We start from the raw sequence: 23939 nt of genomic DNA, 5'->3' as shown, positions 1-23939 counted from the left end.
TGTTACGCTTTCACAATATTTTGACTTATATTGCAGTATATTTATATAAAAAAAAATATGAAAAAATTTAAATATTTTTAGAGTTATCTTTTATTTTGTAAAATACTTTATATTTTAAAAAAGGTTTAAAAAAAAGAGTTTCGATCAGCACAAGGTTCAATTTCACCAACGATATTTTATCTAAAAAAAAAAGAAAAAAAAAAGCATAATTTAAAAACATGGATAAATAAAAATATTAAACAATGGGCAATCATTTTTTACCCGTTTGAGAAAAAGTTGTATTTATATAAACAAAACTATTAAATATATAAACTTTTCCGTAAGAGTATACTAAATGTTTTATTTAGCATACTTTAGATGCGTTGTTTTTTCGTTACATATTTAAAATACGGAACTGATATAGTTGAAATGTACAGTGGTGGCCAAAAGTCTTGGAACAAAACATTTAACGACCAAAAAAATTTATTTTTGATCTAAAGTATAAATTTTGAAGGTTTGAGGTATATTTTTAAAGAGAATGTTGTTTAAAAAAATGCTTAGAACTTATTTATTTTTTTATTTATTTTACTGTTATCGTTTATTATTTTTAGTATAAAAATTTGTCAGCTATATTATGCCAGAACTTTCACCTAAAAAAAGAGGAATTATTGCTGCATTATATGAACAAGGTTTAGTTCAAAGAGAAATATCTCAAAAGCTTGGTTGTTCATTATCAACTGTAAGTAGAACTTTAAAAAGGCATAAAGAAGAGCCCCAATTAAATTTTACTTCAAAGATGAAATCAGGCAGGCCCAGAGCAACCACCTCAAGAACTGACAAACTTATTGGCCGGATCAGCCATGCAAATCCACGGCTATCTGCACATGAGATTTCAAAAGAAATTTTTATTGAGAAAAAAGTAAGTGACCGAACAGTTAGAAGAAGGCTTTTGGTTGATTTCAAAATGAAGGCATGCAAGCCAGCAAAAAAACCTTTTTTATCATTAAAAAACCTAAAAGATCGAAAAACATTTTGTCAGCGCTACAAAAATTGGACTGGAGAAAATTGGTCTAAAGTTCTTTTTTCTGATGAAACATGTATTAAACAATTTAATGTTACAAACAACTTTGTAAGAAGACCAAAAAACTGTAGATATATGCCAAAATATACAGTTAGCAGTGTCAAGGCTCCTGTGCATTGTATGGTTTGGGGTGCTATTTCTGCCAAAGGACGTGGGCCATTATGGATAATGCCCAAGAATACCACAATAAACAGCAAAGTCTATTTGGATGTTATGAAGGAGAAGTTGCCACCTTTCATGCAGATTTTGAACTGCACTTATTTCCAACAGGATGGTGCACCATGCCACACAGCCAAAATTGTAAAGAAGTGGTTTTCTGATGAAGGAATTCAAACCCTTGGAAATTGGCCTGGGTCATCACCAGATCTTAATGTTATTGAAAATTGTTGGCATATTATGAAAGTAAAAGTTGCTGCCAAAAAGCCTAGATCCTATAATGATTTAGTTGAAGCAATCAAATCAGTGTGGAGCCATGAAATTACACCAGACTATTGTACAAAACTTGTTAACAGCATGCCAAAACGTATCCAAATGGTAATTGACAATAACTATGCTTCCATTAAATATTGAACTTTAATCATGTATGTGCATGTACCTATCATCTTTGAAATTGTTATAAACACTTATTTTATTGAAAAAAATTTAAAAATGTACTAATAAATTGTTTTTCACACAAATATATTGATTTCAGAACATAAAATATGTTGTTCCAAGACTTGGCCACCACTGTACGTTAGTGTCATAACATGTATATGACACTAATTATCATATACAAATACAACAAAATTTAAAAGAACTAGAAAGGAATATAAATTTATTATATATTTCTATTATGAAATAATATCTATTCGTAATGGGGTTATGTTAAAATCGCTCAAAATTTCTTTTTAATGAAAACAGGAAATCTGGAATCAAATTATGTCACATATGTTCGGGAAAACTGTAAGGAATATAAAAATAAAAAAAATGTTTCAAAACAAAATAATATTTCAACCTATCAGGTGCTGTGGCTGAACCTCTGATAGAAAATCGGCTTATTTACCAGTGCAGAATTGATCTTGGCTTGGAAATCGTGCACTTTAAGAAGCTCAGCTTTGGACTAAAAATAGATATTTCTAATACGTGAAATTTAAAAAAAATATATTTAAAAAAAGACGGAAACCCACTTGAAATATGGCAAATTACTAACTTGTGCCCTTTTATAAAAAAAACCGATTCAACTGAGCAATAAAGCAATCTGCGAGTTAGAAGCCAAGAAAATGATCTCACAATAGTTACGTGGTTTTTTAAAGTAAAAGAATTAGTTCTGTTGCTCTCGGTTTAAAAAAATACTATTTATTTATTTTGCTGACAATGAAATTTTTTTACATGACTTCATTCACAATGCATTGAAATGTGCAAATGTTTTTTTTTACTGATTTCTAATAGAGTCAATCTGTTCATAATGAATAATAAAAAATGTTTTACCAGAATCTCTTCAACAGATCTTTGGTGAAGGACTGTCTTGAATAGCTCAATTGAAACCTATTAAAAAAATCAATAATTTATGTTAAACTTTATTTACTGTAGATGATGCTGATATTTTTTAATGGGAAATTTTTACGTTTAGTGTAAAATAAAAGTGATACGAAGTTTATTAATGAAAAATTTAGCGTAAATGTTTTATCAGAAACAATAATGCTGATAATCCTACCTGTCCATCTGTACTGTATTTTTGAGCTTTTTCCCACAGCTCTTGAAAAACTTCTTCTGTCATTTCAACTCCAATAGATGAAAAAATTTTCTTTATTTCATATGAACTTCGTTTCCTAGATAGATCAAAAGGTTCTATACCACGTTTAGAATAATTTGATGGAGTAATTAGGCCATACAAATCGTACTGATCACCATAGTTCTATAATGACAAAATAACTCATCACAACTTTTACGTAATTTTTTTTATTGCAAACTGATTAAATTTATAGAAGAAGGTTTTGTTGGAGAAACTTCGATTGATCAAAGTCAAAATATTGTAGTTAGAAGATTTGACAAGCGATTAAAATCAAAACGTTGAAGTTCGAAGATTACATGAACGTTTCTTACTCAAAATTTTTTTTCAGTAAAAAGTCATTAAAATAAGGATTTAAAATTACCCTAACGTCTCCAATTCTTCTTAATATGGGGGGAGGTAGATCCCTTCTTATCGTTGGGATACCATAAACTTTGGTATCTAAACCAATATTTAGAACTGTTACATTTAGTAGAATTAAGCAAACCTTTCAAACAAAAAAGATATACTCGTGAAATAATTAAGCCTTTTTTTTTTCTTTTTTTTGAAATATTTGTCAACTTATGTCGTTGTAAACATATTAGATATTATTGTAAAACTTACCTTTGGTAGATTCATTTTCTATTCGTATAGGTTCTTTCTTATTTTCCAAGGGCTCTTCAACATCAGATTTATTTTCATACATCTAATCAAGATATGAAAGTATTTATCCAGTATTCATCTCCTATGAAACATTTTGGTTTCAAATAAGAAAATAACACAATAAGGAAGGCTACTTTATAGTAGGCAAGCAGCAATATGCTGACTGTCTCATTTCCTCAAAAATTTATCAAATCTTCTTTTATTGACTTGTTTTTATGTTCTAGGGCATAGGCCTTTGGAATACTAAATATGATTTTTAATGGCTTTTTTGACCTATAGTATAGATTCCTTTTTTCTCTTAAGAGAGAAAGCTTTTAAAGACATAATGAAAATCTATTCACTGAATTTATGTTAAAATGGTAATTTTAATGAAAACAAATTATGTTTTAGTGAAAAAAGTTGCCAAAAAAAATAAAACAGTTTTTGAAAAGGGCTACCACTTTTAAAATCTGCAAAATTTCTCAATAGAGATAGTAACTGATATTTAAAGTTATTAGAAATAATAGGTCATTAACAAGTCATTAGAAATAATAACTGGTATTTAAAGTTTCTCATTAGAGATAATAACTGATATTTAAAGTTTGTGAAGTGCTTTATGAAAGTTAAATTCTACATAATGACAAAAAACTTCATTGAGTTGATAAAGCTAAAATTAACATTTATTTTTATCAATTCAATTTTAAAAACTTACATCCTGTACATATAATTGATCATATACTAAAAAAAGATTTAACAAAAACCATAACTTGCATAAAGAAATTCTACCTAAATAAGTTTTTCTTTTTTTTTTAAAGGTCAAATGTATTGTAAAACCCTAAGTATTAAGATCGTTTTCAATTAAACATTTAAAATTTACTCTACACCGAAGATAAAATACCTCATGAACTTAGCTCAAATGTCATTTAAAAATTCATTTGTGCTAAATGCAATCCTAAGTATATTGGTTAAACGACTAGGCATTTAAATATAAGTGTTCATTTCTTTTCAACAGGATTGGAAAAATGTAGACCATTACCAGAAACAATACCTATTACACTAAGTAGAGGAATTTAAGGCTAAGTGAATCAGGGGGCATTTATTTAGAGGGATTAAAGTGAATCAGGGGGCATTTATTTAGAGGGATTTAAGTGAATCAAGGGGCATTTTTCAAAAAATCAGAAACCCTCCTCTCTTTTTAATGTCATTTTAAATTTGAAGAAAATTATTTTTATGTTTCAGATCACACAGTGAATCATGGTACAGTATTCACAGTGCTCCATATAACAGTTTTTAATAATTACAATTATTATTTTATCTTATAGGCAAAAATTTAAGTCACTGATATTGATTTGCTGTACCCTTGGCAGTGATTTACTGTACCCAGGTACTGGGGCACAATGAATCATAACCTTTAAAAGTCTCTGTAAACAAGTAAGGTTACTTTTTAAAATGCTCTGCAAATATTCAACTGAAGTAACAACAGCAACAAAATGTTACATAACTTTGTTTTGGAACAAACAAATATTGGAAAATTGTTAACAAAAGAATTAACAACTGACAATTAAAGTGAATGTGTAATTTATTTTTGAAAATACCCCTATTTTAACATTATTTGACAGTATTCAATTTCAGTTCAAAGGCATTTAATAGATATTTTAATTTGGCTACAACAACTAATCATCAAAATCCTGAATATTTTTTCAAAGAGCATTACTAAAATTTTCTTTAGGAGTACTCATCAAAAAAACTACAGTTATAAACAAAACATATTTCCAGGGATTAACAAAATTTAGCTATTGATTATAGAACTATGCAAGAAGAAAACTTTCACAAGGTAATCATGCATGATAAATAAATAAGCTGATTTGTAACCATGAAATTATTCATTTTACATATATTAGATTAATTTGTAACCATGAAATTATTCATTTTACATATATTAGATTAATTTGTAACCATGAAATTATTCATTTTACATATATTAGATTAATTTGTAACCATGAAATTATTCATTTTACATATATTAGATTAATTTGTAACCATTAAATTATTCATTTTACATATACTAGATTAATTTGTAACCATGAAATTATTCATTTTACATATATTAGATTAATTTAACTGTTTTACTGCCTACTCAAAAAGTTATTGTTTAAAAGAATCTTTTTAAAACAATAAACTTTTGAGGTTATAGCAAAAGTTAATAGCATATTAATGTTGTGCTAATCCAACACATTATGGAGATGTAAGTGATGCACAACCATCAAATATGAGTGATACACAACTATCAAGATAAAAAACTGATACACTTTTTCTATAAAAGGGAAACTTGTAAAAATGAGATTTATAACAAATGTGAACTTTAAAAACCTCACTTTCTCAATGTCATTAGTTAGTTCCTCTCTCCAATTAATAAAGTGTATGAACTGAACATAGTCAATCATTTTGTCTTTACTTCTGAAAGACTTTAGGAAAGTTTTTAAAAGCTTAGTATCAATTGGAAGACCACTCATCAAACAAATCTCTTCGATCTTTTTTGCATCAATCTTTCCAGTCTGATCCTAAAAATATTTTTAAAAAAAGTAAAAAAAATCTTTATTTCATTAAAAAAAAAAAAAGAAATATTAAAAAAAAAATGAAGTTCCTAAAAAATTACCTTATCTTCATAACAAAATGTTTTTTCTAATTGTTCAAAATTTTGATAGTTTACTTTTTTCATCTGATTCCTAATATAAGTTATTATTGCAAAAATGTTATTTTTTTGTATTGATGAGTTTTCTGTATTTCTCATATAAATTAGATCTCTTGCACAGATTTCATCTGGTGGTACACTAATACCAAATACATGATCCTTATCTACACTTAATGTATCTTTAAGTGGGTCATGAACAGTTCCAACTTTGGGAGTACTGCGCTCTCGAAAACTATCTAATTGTTTTGAAACTATTTTTGCAGACTTCTCACTAAAAAAAAATAAAAAAATAATTCAAAACAAATACTTTGTAGTAGTAACTTGATATGAATGGATACTTGAGTTCTGATGAAGTGTTTACTTAAAGCAAAAAGAAAAAAAAAATATTTTTAAATATCTCCAGTTAATTTATTTTACATTTATCTAAATTTATTATTAACATGCCATTGAAATCCATTAAATAAATGCCAATAATAATTTAGGAATTTATGAATTGAAAAATCTTCTTTCAACAAACTTAGTTAATGTGGTATAAATGTTTGACTGTGTAAAATAATAGTAATAATTAGGTGAAAGTGACATATCTTAAGGTTTTTTTCATCTCTCCGCTTTTTGAAGTACAAGCTTGTTTATAACTTTTTCACTTGCCTATTGATAATCTGGCACAACATTATATACATTATAAAAAAATTTTCTCAACCAGCTCTTTTAGCCATGGGAAGCACCATTTTTTCTCAAGTTCAATAAATTTATTATGCAGTAGCACAAAGGACAAGCATTATAATACATTACTGATAATGCTCTCTTATAAAAATATCTCCAAGTTATAAAATCTAAGAAACATTAAAAGAAGATGATAAAAAATTTGTATTAAAAAAAAATAATAATAATGTTTAAAACCTTAATGCTTGATTAAACCATTTTAGTGACTTTTTAACATTTAGACCACTATTATCATGAGGTGTTTCCTTCCCAAAAATATTTGGAATTTGAGACCAATTATAACCTCTATTGCATGTTTCACCTAAATATAAATACACAAGGAAATATTTATGTAAAAACTAACATATATAAAAAATTAATTCATAAATATTATAGATAATTTGCATTTAATTTTACCTATGTCATATACATTATGACTTTTCTTGTAAAGTTCTTGACCGATTTGGCTTTCATTATAAACATCTTTTAATGACTTAGGAGGGTTTATCAGAATTCCTGCATTGCCATTGTATATTGAGGGAAGTCCAAATAAAGTTTCTCTAAAATTTACTGAAGATGGAAGTCTCTCTTGCTGATTGTAGCTATGACCTTAAATATTTATACACATTCTTTCATGATGTTTTTTTTTTAATATTTATGTGTGTGTGTGTGTGTGTGTGTGTGTGTGTGTGTGTGTGTGTGTGTGTGTGTGTGTGTGTGTGTGTGTGTGTGTGTGTGTGTGTGTGTGTGTGTGTGTGTGTATACAAACACATTATATACATACATATTTTTACACACTTTTATATACACTTTACATACATATTTTTACATAATATACATATTTACATACATATATACATACTATATACACATTTTAACATATTTTTATATACACATTATATATATATATATATATATATATATATATATATATATATATATATATATATATATATATATATATATATATATATATATATATATATATATATATGTATATATATACATATATATACATATATTTTTATGTATATATGTATGTATGTATGTATGTATGTATGTATGTATGTATGTATGTATGTATGTATGTATGTATGTATGTATGTATGTATTTATTTATGTATAGCACTACACTGTACACAAATATATAACACTATAACAGCACACAAATACAATAAAGAGTTTTACCAAGTGGAGCTCTTTTTTTACTGGCATAGATTTTCTCTTCTAACTTTTCATTTAGTCTTTCCTTAAAGTAACTTGGTGGTATTGGATTAATTAAATCTTTAGCCTAAAAATTTTACTCAATAAAATTTAACTTACCACAAATTTATACATTATAATAAAAAAAAATTATTTATGTTTTTAATAAAATGTAATGCTAAGAAAATTTTACAGCATGTATAGTTACTTGTTTTTATGAGCATGTAATATTTAAAAAAAAATTAACTGACTGATGTAGAGGGTTTTTTGGCAACATTATGTAGACCACTGTATTTTTCATTGAAACATATTGTCTGATTGCGTGGTGTAGAAAATGTAACAGAACGTAGCTAAAAATGAATAACTTTATTTAAGTATGGTACCTTAGGTCTAACAGAATTTAATATTCTAAAACATGTATGCTAAAATAGTAAATTTGTATGGAATACATGTACAAACTTGTTGGATATAGTCTGATAGCTATTATTTAGTATATAAAGTAAAACAAAACTCAAACCGTATTTTCCATATCATAAAAGCTATTTCTTTAGAACATGTCTATTTATTCTTGTTTTTTTAATTATTGGGATGCGTGTATATTTCTGTTCGCCACCTTATGAAAACAGTCGCTATTAGATACAACATAAACAAGGTCATTGTTTATAGCCGCATCGTTTTTAAGTACAGACCTGTTACTAACAGGCTGTTAGTTGTACAAATGACTTAGGTAGAAAATTAAATTGTTTTTTTAAAATTTTATTGTAATAATTTAAAAAATGTTATTGTAATAATTCAAGAATCTATACCTCTTAAGGTTCTCTCCAAATTTTCTCCTCTTCCGAAACAAAAAAAAATCTTTTTGAATGCTGCACCAAATTTTTATCAATTAAAATTATACCAATAAGATACCAATGCGAAAAATATCTTGGTGATTTCAAAAATAAAAAAAAAGGATGTGCGACTAAAAGAATAATTAACATGAAAGGTCAAAATTATGCGAAGTCAAATGGTAATAAAAAAAAAGTGGATCAGCTTGCCCAAAAAATATTGTGCCAAATATTGGTGATGATAAAAGTGGAACAAAATGCACAAACAATGAGAAAGATTTTTGACCAGTGCGATTATTAAGTAAATATTCAGCTCTAGTTAACAACTACCCATAAAGATAAAAATATTTTTTCATACTTAAATAAAAATGCTTCGGGAGGAGTTATAAGGTCCATAAAAATCCTCCCCGGTTTTTTCAAATTTCTTGTTGCTATTATTAACAAAGAAAGTTTATAAACCGTGGAAGATAGGTAATTAGCTTATTAGCAAGAAGGTGTCTTTTGATATCTACTTTTTATTAAGCTCAATAAAATCAATGGTTCATGGCATAAATACGTCGTGCCCAAGTGTAGATTAATTCCATAAAAACGAGACGAAACGTCATCTTTTATTTTAAATCCTGATCAGACAACAGCCAGTTTTGAAAATTTTCAGACGTATTTTTAAAGGAGGGGGGGTGGGAACATTAAGGATTGTTGCAAGTGGGGGAGAGGGGTTAAAAGTTGTTAAAAATTGCGTAAACCTCAAAGAAATAGTGACAATTCTATAATTTATTTGCTATGACAAGTCTGCAACTCGCTGTTGTAGGCTAGCTTTACCTAACAAATCTGACACAAACTTGTACCACAACCAATCAAGAAATATTAAGTCGCATTCTTTCGAGTCTAAATAAATGTAGATTGCTTTATCAATTTAAAGAAGGGAGTTTTAAGAGAAATGGCATCGGAACGATTTTGTCGATTGAATTTTTTCTTGTTCTTACAAGCTTCAAAATAGTAGACTCAACAGTTGTTTATGGAAATTTTTCACCGAAAGAAAATTATTTACGAACTAAAGAGCCATACTATTATCTTATACAAAAAGAGAGGTAAATGGAGTTTTTTATATATGGAAAGTTTCAGATTACTTTATCATTAGATTAATAAGGTACAGTACATAAGTAAGGTACAGTACACTGCTCATTTTTAGTGGTTTTCAAATAAACTGGTATTTGCTTTCTAGTAGGTTGACTTGAGATAGAAACTGTTGAAAACGAATTATAACCGCATTCTTTGACATTTTGTAGCGCTTTTTTTTTAGTATTTTTATTAAATAAAACAAAACAGTTTTTAAAGAAAACATGATAAACTCTAACATAACTGATATATTTCCAAGAGTTTTTAAAATGAAAACTCTACAATGTTTTCTTTGTGAGTTATTATGTTTTATTGAATCAATTAATAAAAATAAAACCAGCTCTATAAAAACGGCCGAAAAATTAAAAAAGATTTTAACTTTTTCGGCTGTTTCTATCTCATTTCATCCTACTGAATTGTTAAAATAATTTAAGGTAAAAATCATTTTATTTGAAAACCTCTAGAAATGAGCTGCCAGTACAGAGATGCAACTTATTCAGAAACTAGTGCACTCCTACAACGCTCCGTTTGTTAATATTTACAAGCACGCAAATGCATTTCGTTTCTTAAAAATTTCAATTTGTTTCATAAAAGGAATTTCGTAATAAAAATCCTTTAAATTCCTAAAATTCTGTATTTAAATGTATTACAATTTTGTTTTGTTTTGTTTTGTTTTTGAAGCTGAAGATTTCTTTTAACATATAGAAGAACGATTCAACTTCCTTTAAAGCTGATAAACATAATCTAAGCTTTTCTTACGATATATTCATTTTTGAAAAGTCCTCAACTAAAATTCTAATGGATAAAGAAACCTAGCATCGAAGTATATTTTTTCTTATTGCAGTTGTTTTATGTATAAAATCAAAAAAACCAATCACGTAATTTCAAATTCTTTTTATAACTATTAGCCGATATTTTAGAGAATGGAAACGTAATGACATGAAGGAAGAGTTTCATTTAACCAAAAATCTGTTTGTTTTTTTTCTAATTTAGCAAGTTTGCTAATTTTGCAAATTAAGCAATATTCTAACCCTATCCTCTCATTCAATTAAAGATTCTTCGTGCTCTAACAAATTAATTAAAAAACCTGCTCATCAATTGATTAAAGTAGAACCAACAATTTAAATTGTATTTTTGTTTTAAAAAATCAAGTCGTAAATTATTAATATATTTTAAAAACGGATTCTTGCCGTAAAAAGCATCAGCTAAGTTAAGGAAGATCTTCTTTTTTTTTTTTTTCTTTCCTATAGCTTGTTTTTAAATCTAAGATCAAAAATCTTAAGATCACAAATACTATTAAAGTTTCCATGTTCAAATAAATTTATAGAATGTCGTACATGTTATAGTTTGGCAGAACGAAGAAGCTAAAGAATTTTATTAATGTGGATATTATTTGAATTGGTTATGTGTATTGTAATATATACAATATGTTAAATCAGATGTAAAACCTTGTTTAAAGTAATTTTTTTTATAAAGGTCGTAGACCAGGTAGTAATGCATAACTAAATACAAGCTTTTATATCTGACCAGCTAATAGCTAATTTCCTGCTTATAAGGTCATTTATTGTCCGACGGTTGGAACAATTTATTGAGACTTTTTTGAGCCATCTGTTCATTTACTTTTTTCAATATGTATGTGGGAGTAATTTTTGTTTATACACATTCATTTTAATGCTTCCAGTTTATTTATACCAGATTTACCAGACCTTCTGAATTTAACTCTTTTGGTGCCATATACAATCTTGGAGTTCATTATCACGCTTACATGCAGCTTTAAGAGTTCAACTACGAGATGCCATCTGAGAGTGAGCCATCAGCTAGTATGTCTTTGTTTGACAATTTTTTTCCATCCGTTGGAAATTTACTTTAGAAAACTCTTTTTTAGAATGTGTCTCACCCTTATTAATTTCAAAAAACTTGGAAGGTAATACTGATTTTATAAAGATGCCATGTATGCACTTAAAATCAACAGCTATTGTTTTGTCATAAAACATTTCGTCAGCATACATTTATCTTGATGTAAGCACTACTTTAACCGTCAACATGTGCGAGTTTTATCTTGTTATTTTTCCATTTTTGTAATACTGAGTTTAAGCTATTAGTTATTTTCCGGAGCGTGCTTTTCTGATAAATAAATTCAAATAGAAATCAAACCGGATTGGATTTCTATAGAATCCGGATTGATTTTTAATCCAGCCCCATTTTTAAAGCCATAGAATTTTTGATTCATAAACATGCACTTTAGTATAAAAAGTTCCATAGACAAAAAAATAAAATCTTCATTAGTTTTGATATCATTTTCGTTCAAAAATATCTTTTTTGAAGCTTGGTTCAAACGAAGAATTTGAGTGGATAATTTCAGGAACATTTTTTTATTAATTGATTTTATTTTTCTGTAAATTATTCGTTATTACTTTCCTGTCAGGTTGCCAATCAATTACTATAATTACTAAATAAGCAGGGACAGCCTGTAAATTACTTCTAATTCTTCTAAGTAGTTGTAAATATATTTTCTCAACTTTTAAAGCAAGTGTTAAGCTTCTAAAAAGATCAGCACACTTAACTAAAATAAGTTAACACAGGTAAACGAAAAAAAGGGTTAGAGTAAGATTATTATACTATTATTATATCTACTAGAGAAGGTATAATTCTTGTCAGGTGATATGGTATAGTAATACACACGCACACACACACGCACACACACACACACAGATATATGTACATATATATATATATATATATATATATATATATATATATATATATATATATATATATGCTACTAACTATTACTAGAATCTATAAATAATGCATCAAATAAAAAAAAAAACCAGTCAAATTGTTTTGAATTACAGCTAACGATATTTATATATGGAAGAAACTTTAGTTAGCAAGAAAACAGCATCAAATTATACAAAGACTTTTGCTGATCTAAACAATGATGAGATTTATGCCAGTATATATGGTTCTACAAATTATATGAACTTCAAAAATGAGGATGATGCTGTATTAACTTACAGTTCTGACAACTACTGTGTTAAAGATGGGGGAAGCAATGTTGTGGAAACAAATAAAGACCAATTATCAGAACCTGTTGATCAGTCAAGTGAGTTAGATTTTGAGAGTGAAATGGATGAACGAGAATATTCAGAATGGATATTTGATAATCAAGTTCCAGATGAAGATATTTTACTTGACTTAACTAGTGAACAGGCCTTAGCTACCTTGAGATACTTAAGTGAGTAAATTTCTAAACAATAATGAGATTTTTGCCAGTATATTTGTTTCTATGTATGCATATATGTATGTATGTATGTATGTATGTATGTATGTATGTATGTATGTATGTATGTATGTATGTATGTATGTATGTATGTATGTATGTACTTGTTTCTTTATGATCATTTGAGTTTTCATATCTGTGTAATACAATCATGCTGTTAATTATCTTAAGATTTTTTCATATTTTTTGCAAGCTACAGTATATAATAAAACCTGTGTAACAATATTAGAATCTTTTCAATTTCAAAGTATTGGTAATATCTCTATTAAAAATAATAAATATTTTTTGCAATGAGATTTCATGCAAATAACATTTTTTTTTTGGTGAGTTTTATTCTTTTAACTAGTTGATCCTTTGTTAATTTAGTGCTAAAGTAGTTTATAAAAGAATGGTATTATATTATGTAAAGATTACAATAAATTCCTACTAGAACATGTTTTTTCATAAACTTTTGTAGGAGAGAAACAGTAGATAATTTATAAAAAAGTTAGAATCTATTGAAGGTAGTAAAAAAAAAAAAAAAAGGAAAACCTTACAATTCAAGATTATCAGTATTTAAATAGCACCTTTATAAGCAATATACAAGATTTGTGTCTGCTTTTTGGATTCAATAAAGTTAAGTTAGGATTAAAATAAGGTATGGCAGTTTATAAGGAGTTTCTTTGGAATAAAGAAAAACACTTTAAATATATAAAAATGCACAAATTTAATTGGACATATGTTAAATTATGTTTGTACATGGATGAATCAAAATTTTTGGATTTAAAAGGTACCTGGATGTAAGACAAAAAAATATGAGTAGCATATCAGTGTGTGTCTAATCCAACAATTAAACATGGGGCAGGTTTAGTTTAAGTTTAAGGTTGTATTTCAGGGTCTGGAGTTGGTGACCTAACCAAAATTATTGCAAACATAATGTATAATCAGTACCATCTGGAATTCAAGTTATAGGCCATAATTTTATACTAAAAAAACTATGATCTCAAAGATTTTTCTAGAGTAACAATAAATTATTTTCACAAAGTCATTTACATGAGGAAGGAGTCTTTAAGTGTTGAACTGGCTGCCCCAAACCTAAATTTGAAAATCATTGAGGATGTTTGAGATTATTTGGATAGAAAAAGGTTAAATATGATCCCCAAAGTGCTGAAGAATGCTTGCAAGTACTAAAAAGAGAGTGGTAAAATACCATAATATTTAACTATAACTTGCCTCTTACTAAAACAAATCATGATTTGGTACATCAGCATATACAAATTTTGTTATATATCAACATATTGTTTGTTAGCATTTTTCATATTACTCTATATAATATATGTGATCAGAACAATACTTTATCCAGAAAATTACAAGCTTAATCACTAAAGAACTGTACTTAACTTTATTTGCCAAAAGATCTGCACATTAAGTTTAATTTAGCAGATTTTACTTTTGCTAACTATTGCTGTCTCAGTTAAGAATATATTGGTTCTTTGTTCTTTGTTATATTGGCATCATACTGTGGACTTTTTAATAAATGTGTCTTGGTTGTGTGTTAAATGCTGCTTGTTAGATTCTGTTTGTTATAATATTATTGATGTTGTTTTTAGAAATATTTATTTTTTATTAACTTTTATATTATTAGATAAGATAAAATTTATATTACATATACATTGGTAATATATAAAAAGATACCGTAATACTGTCACTATTATAAAAGCAAATGTAAATTTTACACCATAGATATAGAAGTTTTACTCTGCCTATATTGCATGGCTAATTAAAAGAATATTTTTACCTGCCGCATATTAATAATTTAAACTTATAAAAAATTTATCTATACATAATACTTCTCCACATTTAAAAAAAAAATTAAAAATGAACTCAAATGAATCTCAATACTAGTTTTCTTCGATTTCATAAGGATTGAATATAAAGTACCATGTGAATAATTTGAAGAAAATTGCAAAATACTCTTGTTTTCTTAAATGTTATAAGTTTTGCCATCAATTATATCTTTATAATTATATGTATGTATGTATGTATGTATGTATGTATGTATGTATGTATGTATGTATGTATGTATGTATGTATGTATGTATGTATGTATGTATGTATGTATGTATGTATGTATGTATTTCTTACAAATGAAAAAGTAAAAAATATAAGTGTGCCAACAATTAATAACATGATTGAATATTTCTTCCATATGTTGTTTCAAAGAATTTATATTTCTATTTATAGCAATATTATTTTCTTACTGTTTATAAAGAGGTTGCAAATGATAAAAAAACAAGTTTACACTTTAGAAAGCTAGAGTTAAAATTGACATTCTTTTCAACTTTAATTCAAGTTAATTTAGTATATTTGAACTTGTATCATGTTACATAATTATGTTGTTGACAATTTTTTAATGAAGTTTTAAAATGTTGATTGCATCAAAAAGTGTTTGTTGTTGATGCTTGATGTTTCCTGCATCATCCTTTAATTTCACTGAAAATTGCTGCATTTTGTTAAACAATTTGCTATCTTTTTTATAGCTGGTACAAAAATGTCCAAGTTTATGTTTTTCTGTTTTTTAGGATAAAATAACTGGTCATCTTGATAATTAGAATATAACTGAGTTTTTAAAAAATAAATCCAGCAATTACCTTTAGGATTAGACTCTATTTGCTACGTCCTGAAACTCTTTAATGGGATTAAAGATTATTCATCTTAAGAAAGGTTATTAGATTTAATGTGTTTGACTTGATACTTATGTTAAGAAAAGTTCGTACTTTTCTGTAGTTTTTTTGGTTTATGGTTCCTGATTTATGTTTATGGCTCATAGAAAGATATGTTTTAATGTTTGGTTAGTATATAAGTACATGAAAATGTCTGCATGTAGCAATATATGTAATAATATGTTATAAGCTTTTTATTAAAAAAAATTGGTTTAAATGATTTATTTTTCATTTGTGTTTAATTTACAGCTAATTTAAATTTGAATAAAAAGTAGAAAAAAGCAATTAATTGAATTTGGTTTCAATTTTTTGACATAAAACTTCTAAATGCCAACAATCAAAACACTATCAACCTTTTTTTTTTACTTATATCAAATAAAGAGTAAAAATCATCTTTTTTTTCCCCTATTTCCAGCATCCACCGCAGACCGAACTAACATGATGACAAAAACGCACTGCAACGATTTGGAAATGATATCAAGTCTACTGAATGATGTATTTTTGTTTTTTATCTTTGCTTCATTGCATACTTTTTTTGACTTGTAGTCTTTTAATGGCAATCATTATGAATTATAACTGTAATGTTGGTTATAATGATGACCCAGCATGATTTACAAATTTCTTTCATTATTATTATTATTTTTTTTTTTTAAGAGAGAGAAAGATTTGGAGTTAGCAGCAAAGATAGGTCAGGTAAATTAGCTTGTTGATTACAAGCCATTACATAAGTATGCTAAAAGTTATGAGTCAAAATTCTTAAGTACAAACTTTAAGCAAATAGTCATTTAAATATTCTCTTTTAGTCACTGTTGCAACGTAACAAAAAGTTGATGACGAAGATTGAAAAGATTGAGGATTATCTATCACAAACAAAAGAAAAGGTTTTGGTTTCTTTGTTAATTAGTTAATTAGTTTGATGCATTCAGAAGTTTTTATTCTTAACTAGTAACTTTTAGTTCTTGTAATTTGACTTTGTATTTTTTGTTTTATATTTTAATCTAGCTTAATGTTTTGTTTATGAAATTTTTACAATAGATTTTTTAAATTTGTGAAGAAATAAAAAAATAAAAAAAAGTTTTTTAAGTGTCATTACTGAGAAACTTCCATTATTTGGCTAAAAATTTATTAAGTTCAAAAATTTTTTTTATTTTAACAGGAAATGCAGCTTAAACATGATTTGGATATGAAAACCGAACTTGTAAAGTTATATTATGAAGATGATGAAAAAACTAGCTTGGATTCAAGCGGATCTAGAGAGTAATAAAAGTTCTTCTTTCCTCAACTTTCCTCGATTATCTATTTTATCGTTTTCTTATAATGTTGAAGAATTAATAAGCTAATATTGGATAATTTATTCTACCTAACTAAAACTAACAAACAAAACATGTAATAATATATTTATTTGAAGTTAATATGATAATGTAAACTTGTACATTTATCTGAAGTTGTTATAATGTATAATAATATGTTAACTTTCATTTTTAAATTTTTTTTCTCTATAAAATTTTAACAAAATTTTTTTTTCTTTTTTAAGTGACGGATGTCAAGATGAAGATATGATGATGCTAGAAAAAAGATGTAGAAACTTAGAACGAAACAATCAGCAGTTATTTACTGATGTATAGTTTAGAATTTTGTTTTATAATTTTTGTGTTAGGTTAGGGCTGTGGCGCGTGTATTTCTAAGATGAATTTGAAAAACTATCTTTACTTTGTAAATTATTTTCTTTTGTACAGTAATATATTTGTCAAAATATATTACTATACAAAAAACTAAAACACAACTTCCTTAAAATTTAACAGTTTTAAAAATGTGTTAAATCTTTTACTATGTATTTCATATTGTTTGGATTCAATAGATTATGCCTATTTAAAAAATATTCTTTAAGATTCTTCTTTATTTAGGCTATGAATTTAAGAATGCTAACAAGTGAAGCTGAGCAGCAAGAAGAAGCATTGGTTTTTGATTGCATTGAACAATTATGTAATTTTTTAACTAAGTACTAAATAATTAGTATAAACTAAATGTGTAAGCAAAGTCATAGTTGATATTATGTTTTCATGAAAGCTTTTAGTAAATATACAATTATTTTTGTAAACGATTAATTTGTTAAAATGCTGCTTGTTTTCCTAAAGCACAAGCAAAACAGCAGATTTCAAACCTGACAGATGAAATTGCAGCAAAATTTGAAGACAACATGCAACAACAGGAGGAAATCTCCAGCTTGATTCAAACCGTTGTTGAGCTTCAAAAAAGACAAAAACAAGTAAATTCTGTTTGTATTAAATTGGATCAATAGTGAATTTTGTTAAATTTTTTATCTTTTTTTTTTTTTTTTTTTTTATAGTTAAGTTTGGAGAATGAAGAGCTGCAAATACAACTTATGGAGTCCAATATGAGTAAGGAAAATCTTCAATACCAGGTGCATGTTAAAAGAATTGTTTTGCATGGCATCAACGTTTGCATTACTCTAGTAATTGTTATTTAATGTGAATATTCTTTAGCTATCAGAAATGCATAAAAAGTTTCGAGATGCTGCAGAAATTTTGAAGGAAAATCAAGAAGAACTCAAAGAACTTAAAACTAGATTTGAGTAAGACATTTATTGGATTTCTCTCTCAAACTCTGTATCCTTTTATATATATATATATATATTATCAATTCTATGATGACTTTAATTTAAAGATACTCTTCGAATGCCTCTGAGTGGCTCAACGATTCATCTAATGCAGCGATAATGCACGTAAGCTTATCTATCTGCGGTTTTTTAATTATTTCTCTGTATATTTGTATTGAGTTTATATAAATTAACATTTTTATACATTTTTTTTTTTTTTGTATTGTTTTTCAGGATTCATTAGCTAATGAAATCGAAGAGACTGTTCGAAGAGATATTTTGTCGCACAATCAGCTTTTAAAGTAATGTTACTTTTATAACGTCTGTTATTACGTACGTGCGTTTATAACCTTCATGATTGCGGCTTAAACGATATTTAAACGATATTTTAGGCAACAAACAAGTAAAACTTTAAAAAGTGTTCGCTATTTAAACACGAAGAATTCGGAGCCTATTCTTTCATCCGGTCGCTCGTCACCTTCCACATGCAGTTTCACTTCCGACGAACAACTAGATATAGCATCTAATATAAGTTCACTTCCCGATGGTTAGTTTGTTAAGTTCCAAATTCATTTTGTCGTTTTATACGAGTCAAAGAGACTAACAGCTACTACACTTTTCTTTACATTTTTTTCCTCTAGAAGTTTCCCGCAAGAAACCCGTTAAAAGGCTGCAAATTGTAAAACCAATGGAAGGTAAAAAGTATCCAGTTTTATCGATTTGAGTTCCTCTTTTAAAAAGGAGCCTTATAAAATTACAAATTATCCCAAAGTAAATCTAAACAAAAGTTTAAACAGATTTTAAAATATTTGTTGTAAAATATCATGTGTTAAAAAAATATTGATTTTAATTTTTAGGTTCGGACACTTTAAATAAATGGCACCATTTAGCATCGCAAAATGTTACAGGAGGTATTATTAACAGCATTTCTGAAGCAACAGATGAGAACCCAAAAATCGCTTTAGAAGAGAAGCTGTTATTAAATGATAATCCAAACCAGTCCTCAATAAAAAAGCTTGACAATCCTGTTCCACCAGAGCACATTATGCATAGCCAAACACTTTCTAAAAATAACACGCGTGAATCTACCATAAATTCTGTAGGTTTGTTTGGTGATCTTGATCAGTTGCGTGACAAACGAACAATCATCACGCGAACATCGAATGCTCTCACTTCGCTTCGTCAGGGAAGAACGTTGTTAAAAGATAAAGATCAAAATAAATCAAAATCAGAGGTTATTGGTATGATAGCTAACGCTATGAGCAAAGTTAATGTAGAAGCAAAAGCAGGACGTCGTATTTTGGAATCGCTTTCTGAGTCGCCTAAGTCGCATATTTCACCACGAACGGAATATAAGGATATGCCCAATGTATCACGTGCCTTGACGAAAGCTGCAGAGCGAAAGATTTCTGAATCTCATACTTCAGGTGTGCCTTTAGAAGATATGAATCCTTTTTCTTCTGCTTCTATAAATAATCACGCGAGTTTAGACAGTGTCGGTGGTCCATTAGGTCTAATTAATCGCACGGATCCTACAGATTTACCTGCCTATAGTCACCGACTGCTCCGGTTTTCTGGAAATACCTCAGCATTAGAACATAACAATGAAAATCTAGACTCTGTTAATAATATAGATTTGAATTTATCACCTGAGCTAGATGAAGCTTCTGAAATGCAAGCAAACCAAACGACAATAAATAATGGTAGCCAAGTAAACCTTGCAAACTTACTTATAAACTCAAAATTGCGCTCGAAATCGAACCCATTTGGGTTTGAAAGTGCTAAAAAATTCAGTGACACTAAAAATAATGTCAACGCTACTAGTGACTCGAAAACAAGTGATGACAGACTAAAAAATGGTGACAACAAAATCTCTCTGAATGTAAATGACGCAGCTGAAGTATCTCCTTCGCTTACAGTCAAAAATAATAATTCAGGATCGACGCTTGGATTTTTATCATGGTTTACATAGTATTCTCGCGCTCGTCCCATCAAAGATGGAAATATTTGTACCTAGTTTGCTCGGTTAGCTGCAACAGAAATATTTTAGTTTTAAGCTATTTTAAGTTTTTCAACATCATTTCGCATTTTCCGAATGTTTTTGATCAATAAACATTGTATAGTATATGACGCCTCTCGATGTATATTTATTTTTTGTATTCGACTTAAAACGATAAAACTTGTTTTGAATAGATGTTTTGAAAAAGAAAATCTTAACATTTGTTCTTGTGTTACAAATTTCCTAGATATACCACCTACTAATGATTTCTCAGCTATAGGACCTGGTTTCCATTCTAGATATACCATCTAGCGATTTGAGCTCTTCACGGAAATATTTATACTTTTGAACGCTCATAAGGTTTATATTAGTCTATTAATTGCTGTGAAATTTTATAATAAATTTAAACGCCCTCCAATTGTTTTTATTGCTATATACAAATGCGTAAATTTTCTTAGGAACTGCAGCTAACACCTAATGAGTTATAAATTACCGTGACCTTACAAAGTCCTATGGCTGTAACAAAGTCCAAATGTTAAACTTTGTACGTTGTAAAATATTTTGGAAAAATAATTTTGTTATTTTAACTAACTAGATATCTTGCTAAGTTAGTTAAGTCACACCACGGTGCGTAATGAGTACATTTCTTGCATTTGAATGAATTCTCTAGACAAATATCTAAACATGCAATGTGTGAGAAATGTGATAGACATACATATATGAGATACGCATGTTTGCCATGCTTAACCAAAAATGTTTTAAGTTACAAAAAATAAACATCAATATAAAGAAACCATATATTCGCAAATATAGATAGCCTATGAAAAATCTTTCAAATTACTTTGAAAAGAAATGTTAACGTTTCTTCGTTCAAAAAATTTTATTTTAAAAAAAAAAAACTCCAAAATCCGATGAACCAAAAATTGAAGGATCTAATTTTTTAACTTCATGTAAAACGACTCCCTGAAATGTTGTTGCTGTTTTTTTTTTAAAGAAAAAGTCAAAAACCGAAACAGGAATTTTTTTATGAAATGTTTTTTTTCAAACCATTAAACCATGTCAAATTGAGTTTTTACTCAAACAATCAATAAATGTCAGTTTAGGTGTTGACACGCCAAAAGATCTCGTTGACAATATTGAGACCATATCAATCATCATGGGACGTTACTCCACGAGCATTTTTTAATAAAGTGATAAATTTCATTTGAATTGTCATATAAAAACCTGGTAAATCATTTTAAGTTTGTGTCAAAGTTACTTTTCAGTGTCTCGTTTACATTGTGGTTTTTTTAGAAAATTTTTAAAATGAAGAAAATACAACAAAGTATAGTATTAGCGACAATCATCAGCCATAAAATACAAAACAAAAATAGAATAAACTCGCAAGCTGATAACGTAACTTAACAATACAGAGATTTTAATGAAACTTTTAAGAAAGTTTATCATGGCTTCAATATTTTTTTTTATTATTTTCTTTTTTTTTTTTTTTTTTTTTTTTTTTTTTTTTTTTTTTTTTTACTTGCAGATTTTATGTGTATTATCAAATATTAATTATATTTGAAGAAAAAAAAACGACAACTTTTGAACCAAGCTGTTAATAGAGGGGCGTAGAAACTCAGAATAGAAAAGTTTGACTTTTTATAAAATCAAAATAAGCGTGCTGTTCTAAAACTTAATAAAAAATATCTTTAATCTTTAGCAAGACAATCATTCAATATATCCTCCAGGACGGAGGACACATTGACTGGTTTAACAGCAATAGTTGCCTCCAGGCGAGTTCTGAACCTTGAGTAAACTTTCTTGATGTAAAACTCTTTCACTGTTTCTTTATAACAACCAAAGATTTTAAATTTGGATGAGAAATGAAATTTGGTGGTACTTTCTACTCAATTTCGTCCCATATATATCCTAATTTAAGGGATTAAGGTCAGAGCTGCTTGGAGGCCACTTTTCCTTTGAGAAGAACTCAGTGAGTTCATTAGTTGACAGACATTTTTGAACCTTTTCGGCAGTATGTTTAGGAGCTCTGTCCTGCTGGAACACAATATTTTTTCTCGACTGAAACAGGACCTCACCCAGGGCAGAACCTTCTCTTTCAAAACATCTTAAGTAAACATCAGTTGTAACTTTTAAGCCACTAGGAAAAAACACAATGCTTTTTGTTATATAACGATTATTTTGACTGCTAGGAAAAGAATCAAGGTTGAAAAGCTTCACATCAAAAAATAGGTTCTTTGGGTTTTTCTCATCAAAAAATAGGATCTTTGAGGATGTTGAGTAACCGTTTTGATCTTAACAGTCTTGAAGCTTTTATTGAGTCTGTGATCAGGTGAGGCCTTGTTCTTGCGTTTTACTTTGTTTTAAGGTTATCCTTGATGATTTTTCTTATGATATTCTAACTTACTCTAGCTTCCCTGACCATTTTTTCTCATAGATCTTATAGAATTGCTTTTTTTTTCAACTTGACACTTTTAATCAATGAAGGAGTTCTAACGGTTCTTTGGCCTCCTTTACGGTGCTTTCGAGACCTGCATTTGTTATCTGACTCATTTTTCAGTCTGTAAACAGACGCGCAACTACAGGTTGACACATTTGAAACATTTATAGTCTTCATGTCAGTAGAAATAAGCTCTTTGATTGATTTTTTTTCGATTATTTTTCACACATTTAGAGAAGTTTTTTTTAAAATTGAAATATAGAGAGCAGTCATTGAACTCACTGGTCCCCAATTTTTGTATGCTTAGATCTAAGATTGTTATACCTTACTTAGTTGTATTTAATTGGTATTTTTAAAATATTATCAGCATTTTAATGACTGTTTAGCAAATAGTCTATATACTATTTTAGCTAAACAACATTTAAAGATATACATATATGTACATATACATACATATATATATATATATATACATATATATATATATATATATTTATATATATATATATATATATATATATATATATATATATATTTAAATGTTGTTAAAGCCGGCCATATATATATATATATAAATATATATATATATATATATATATATATATATATATATATGTATACGTATAAATATATATGTATATATATATATATAGGGCCAGGTTTAAGACGGGTCCCCAGTTTTATAGGGGCCCCCAAATTATATACTGAACATTTTTGTTCGTTAAATATTTTTAAAATATTTAATACAGAGCAATATTTGTATTGCCCCATGTTCAGTTTCTACAAGAAAGTTAAATGTACATTACAAATAACATTTGCAATGCTTTGTTCCAGTTCTTACTTTTTTATTGAAAAACCCCAATTTTTAACAGTAAATGGGATACTCCACTAGCATGTGCTTGAATGCAGTGG

General features: G+C 27.7%; 2 protein-coding genes across 4 annotated transcripts; one reads left to right on the top strand and one right to left on the bottom strand.

Annotated features, from left to right (window-relative positions):
* Positions 1 to 74: 74 nt before the first annotated feature.
* Positions 75 to 8698, bottom strand: LOC145185987 (EF-hand domain-containing family member B-like). The gene is made up of 13 exons (XM_090097992.1): positions 8564 to 8698; positions 8298 to 8396; positions 8032 to 8134; positions 7261 to 7452; positions 7042 to 7165; positions 6106 to 6412; positions 5825 to 6010; positions 3432 to 3513; positions 3193 to 3269; positions 2754 to 2954; positions 2528 to 2584; positions 2055 to 2159; positions 75 to 180 (listed from the first exon to the last, which is right to left on the bottom strand). The coding sequence occupies exons 1-12, from the start codon at positions 8573 to 8575 to the stop codon at positions 2058 to 2060; spliced, it is 1542 nt and encodes a 513-aa protein (XP_089954118.1). The 5' UTR covers positions 8576 to 8698; the 3' UTR covers positions 75 to 180; positions 2055 to 2057.
* A 4064-nt stretch (positions 8699 to 12762) lies between these two features.
* Positions 12763 to 20802, top strand: LOC149883552 (uncharacterized). Of its 3 annotated transcripts, none has more exons than XM_090097148.1 (15): positions 12763 to 13227; positions 16390 to 16469; positions 16629 to 16667; positions 16778 to 16855; positions 17131 to 17231; positions 17509 to 17593; positions 17879 to 17957; positions 18110 to 18240; positions 18322 to 18396; positions 18479 to 18567; positions 18660 to 18717; positions 18826 to 18893; positions 18984 to 19138; positions 19233 to 19286; positions 19449 to 20802. In XM_090097148.1, exons 1-15 carry the CDS (start codon positions 12861 to 12863, stop codon positions 20561 to 20563), a joined length of 2574 nt encoding a protein of 857 aa, XP_089953274.1. In that variant the 5' UTR covers positions 12763 to 12860; the 3' UTR covers positions 20564 to 20802. The 3 variants fall into 3 exon arrangements, with proteins under 3 accessions (XP_089953274.1, XP_089953276.1, XP_089953275.1); XM_090097150.1 differs by lacking the exon at positions 12763 to 13227 and adding an exon at positions 15138 to 15975; XM_090097149.1 differs by lacking the exon at positions 12763 to 13227 and adding an exon at positions 15832 to 16102.
* The last annotated feature ends 3137 nt before the right edge of the window (positions 20803 to 23939 follow it).

This window comes from Hydra viridissima, unplaced genomic scaffold (genome assembly GCF_058129835.1).
Source record: "Hydra viridissima isolate aposymbiotic clone 2 unplaced genomic scaffold, HvirCarnegie_v1 scaffold_9, whole genome shotgun sequence".
In the NCBI taxonomy this organism is placed as follows: Eukaryota; Metazoa; Cnidaria; class Hydrozoa; order Anthoathecata; family Hydridae; genus Hydra; species Hydra viridissima.
Note: the sequence above shows the minus strand (reverse complement) of the source record. Positions and strands in the feature narration are given on the sequence as shown.

Excerpts from the sequence above, each read along its gene's own strand:
- LOC149883552 (XM_090097148.1), top strand. The coding sequence starts at position 12,861 with ATGGAAGAAACTTTAGTTAGCAAGAAAACAGCATCAAATTATACAAAG. Across the intron at positions 18,241-18,321 it reads TTCAAAAAAGACAAAAACAA|TTAAGTTTGGAGAATGAAGA; the intron begins GTAAATTCTGTT and ends TTTTTTTTATAG. Across the intron at positions 19,139-19,232 it reads TATAAGTTCACTTCCCGATG|AAGTTTCCCGCAAGAAACCC; the intron begins GTTAGTTTGTTA and ends TTTTTCCTCTAG.
- LOC145185987 (XM_090097992.1), bottom strand. Across the intron at positions 8,135-8,297 it reads CCAAAAAACCCTCTACATCA|GCTAAAGATTTAATTAATCC; the intron begins GTCAGTTAATTT and ends TAAAATTTTTAG. Across the intron at positions 3,514-5,824 it reads TAACTAATGACATTGAGAAA|ATGTATGAAAATAAATCTGA; the intron begins GTGAGGTTTTTA and ends TATCTTGATTAG.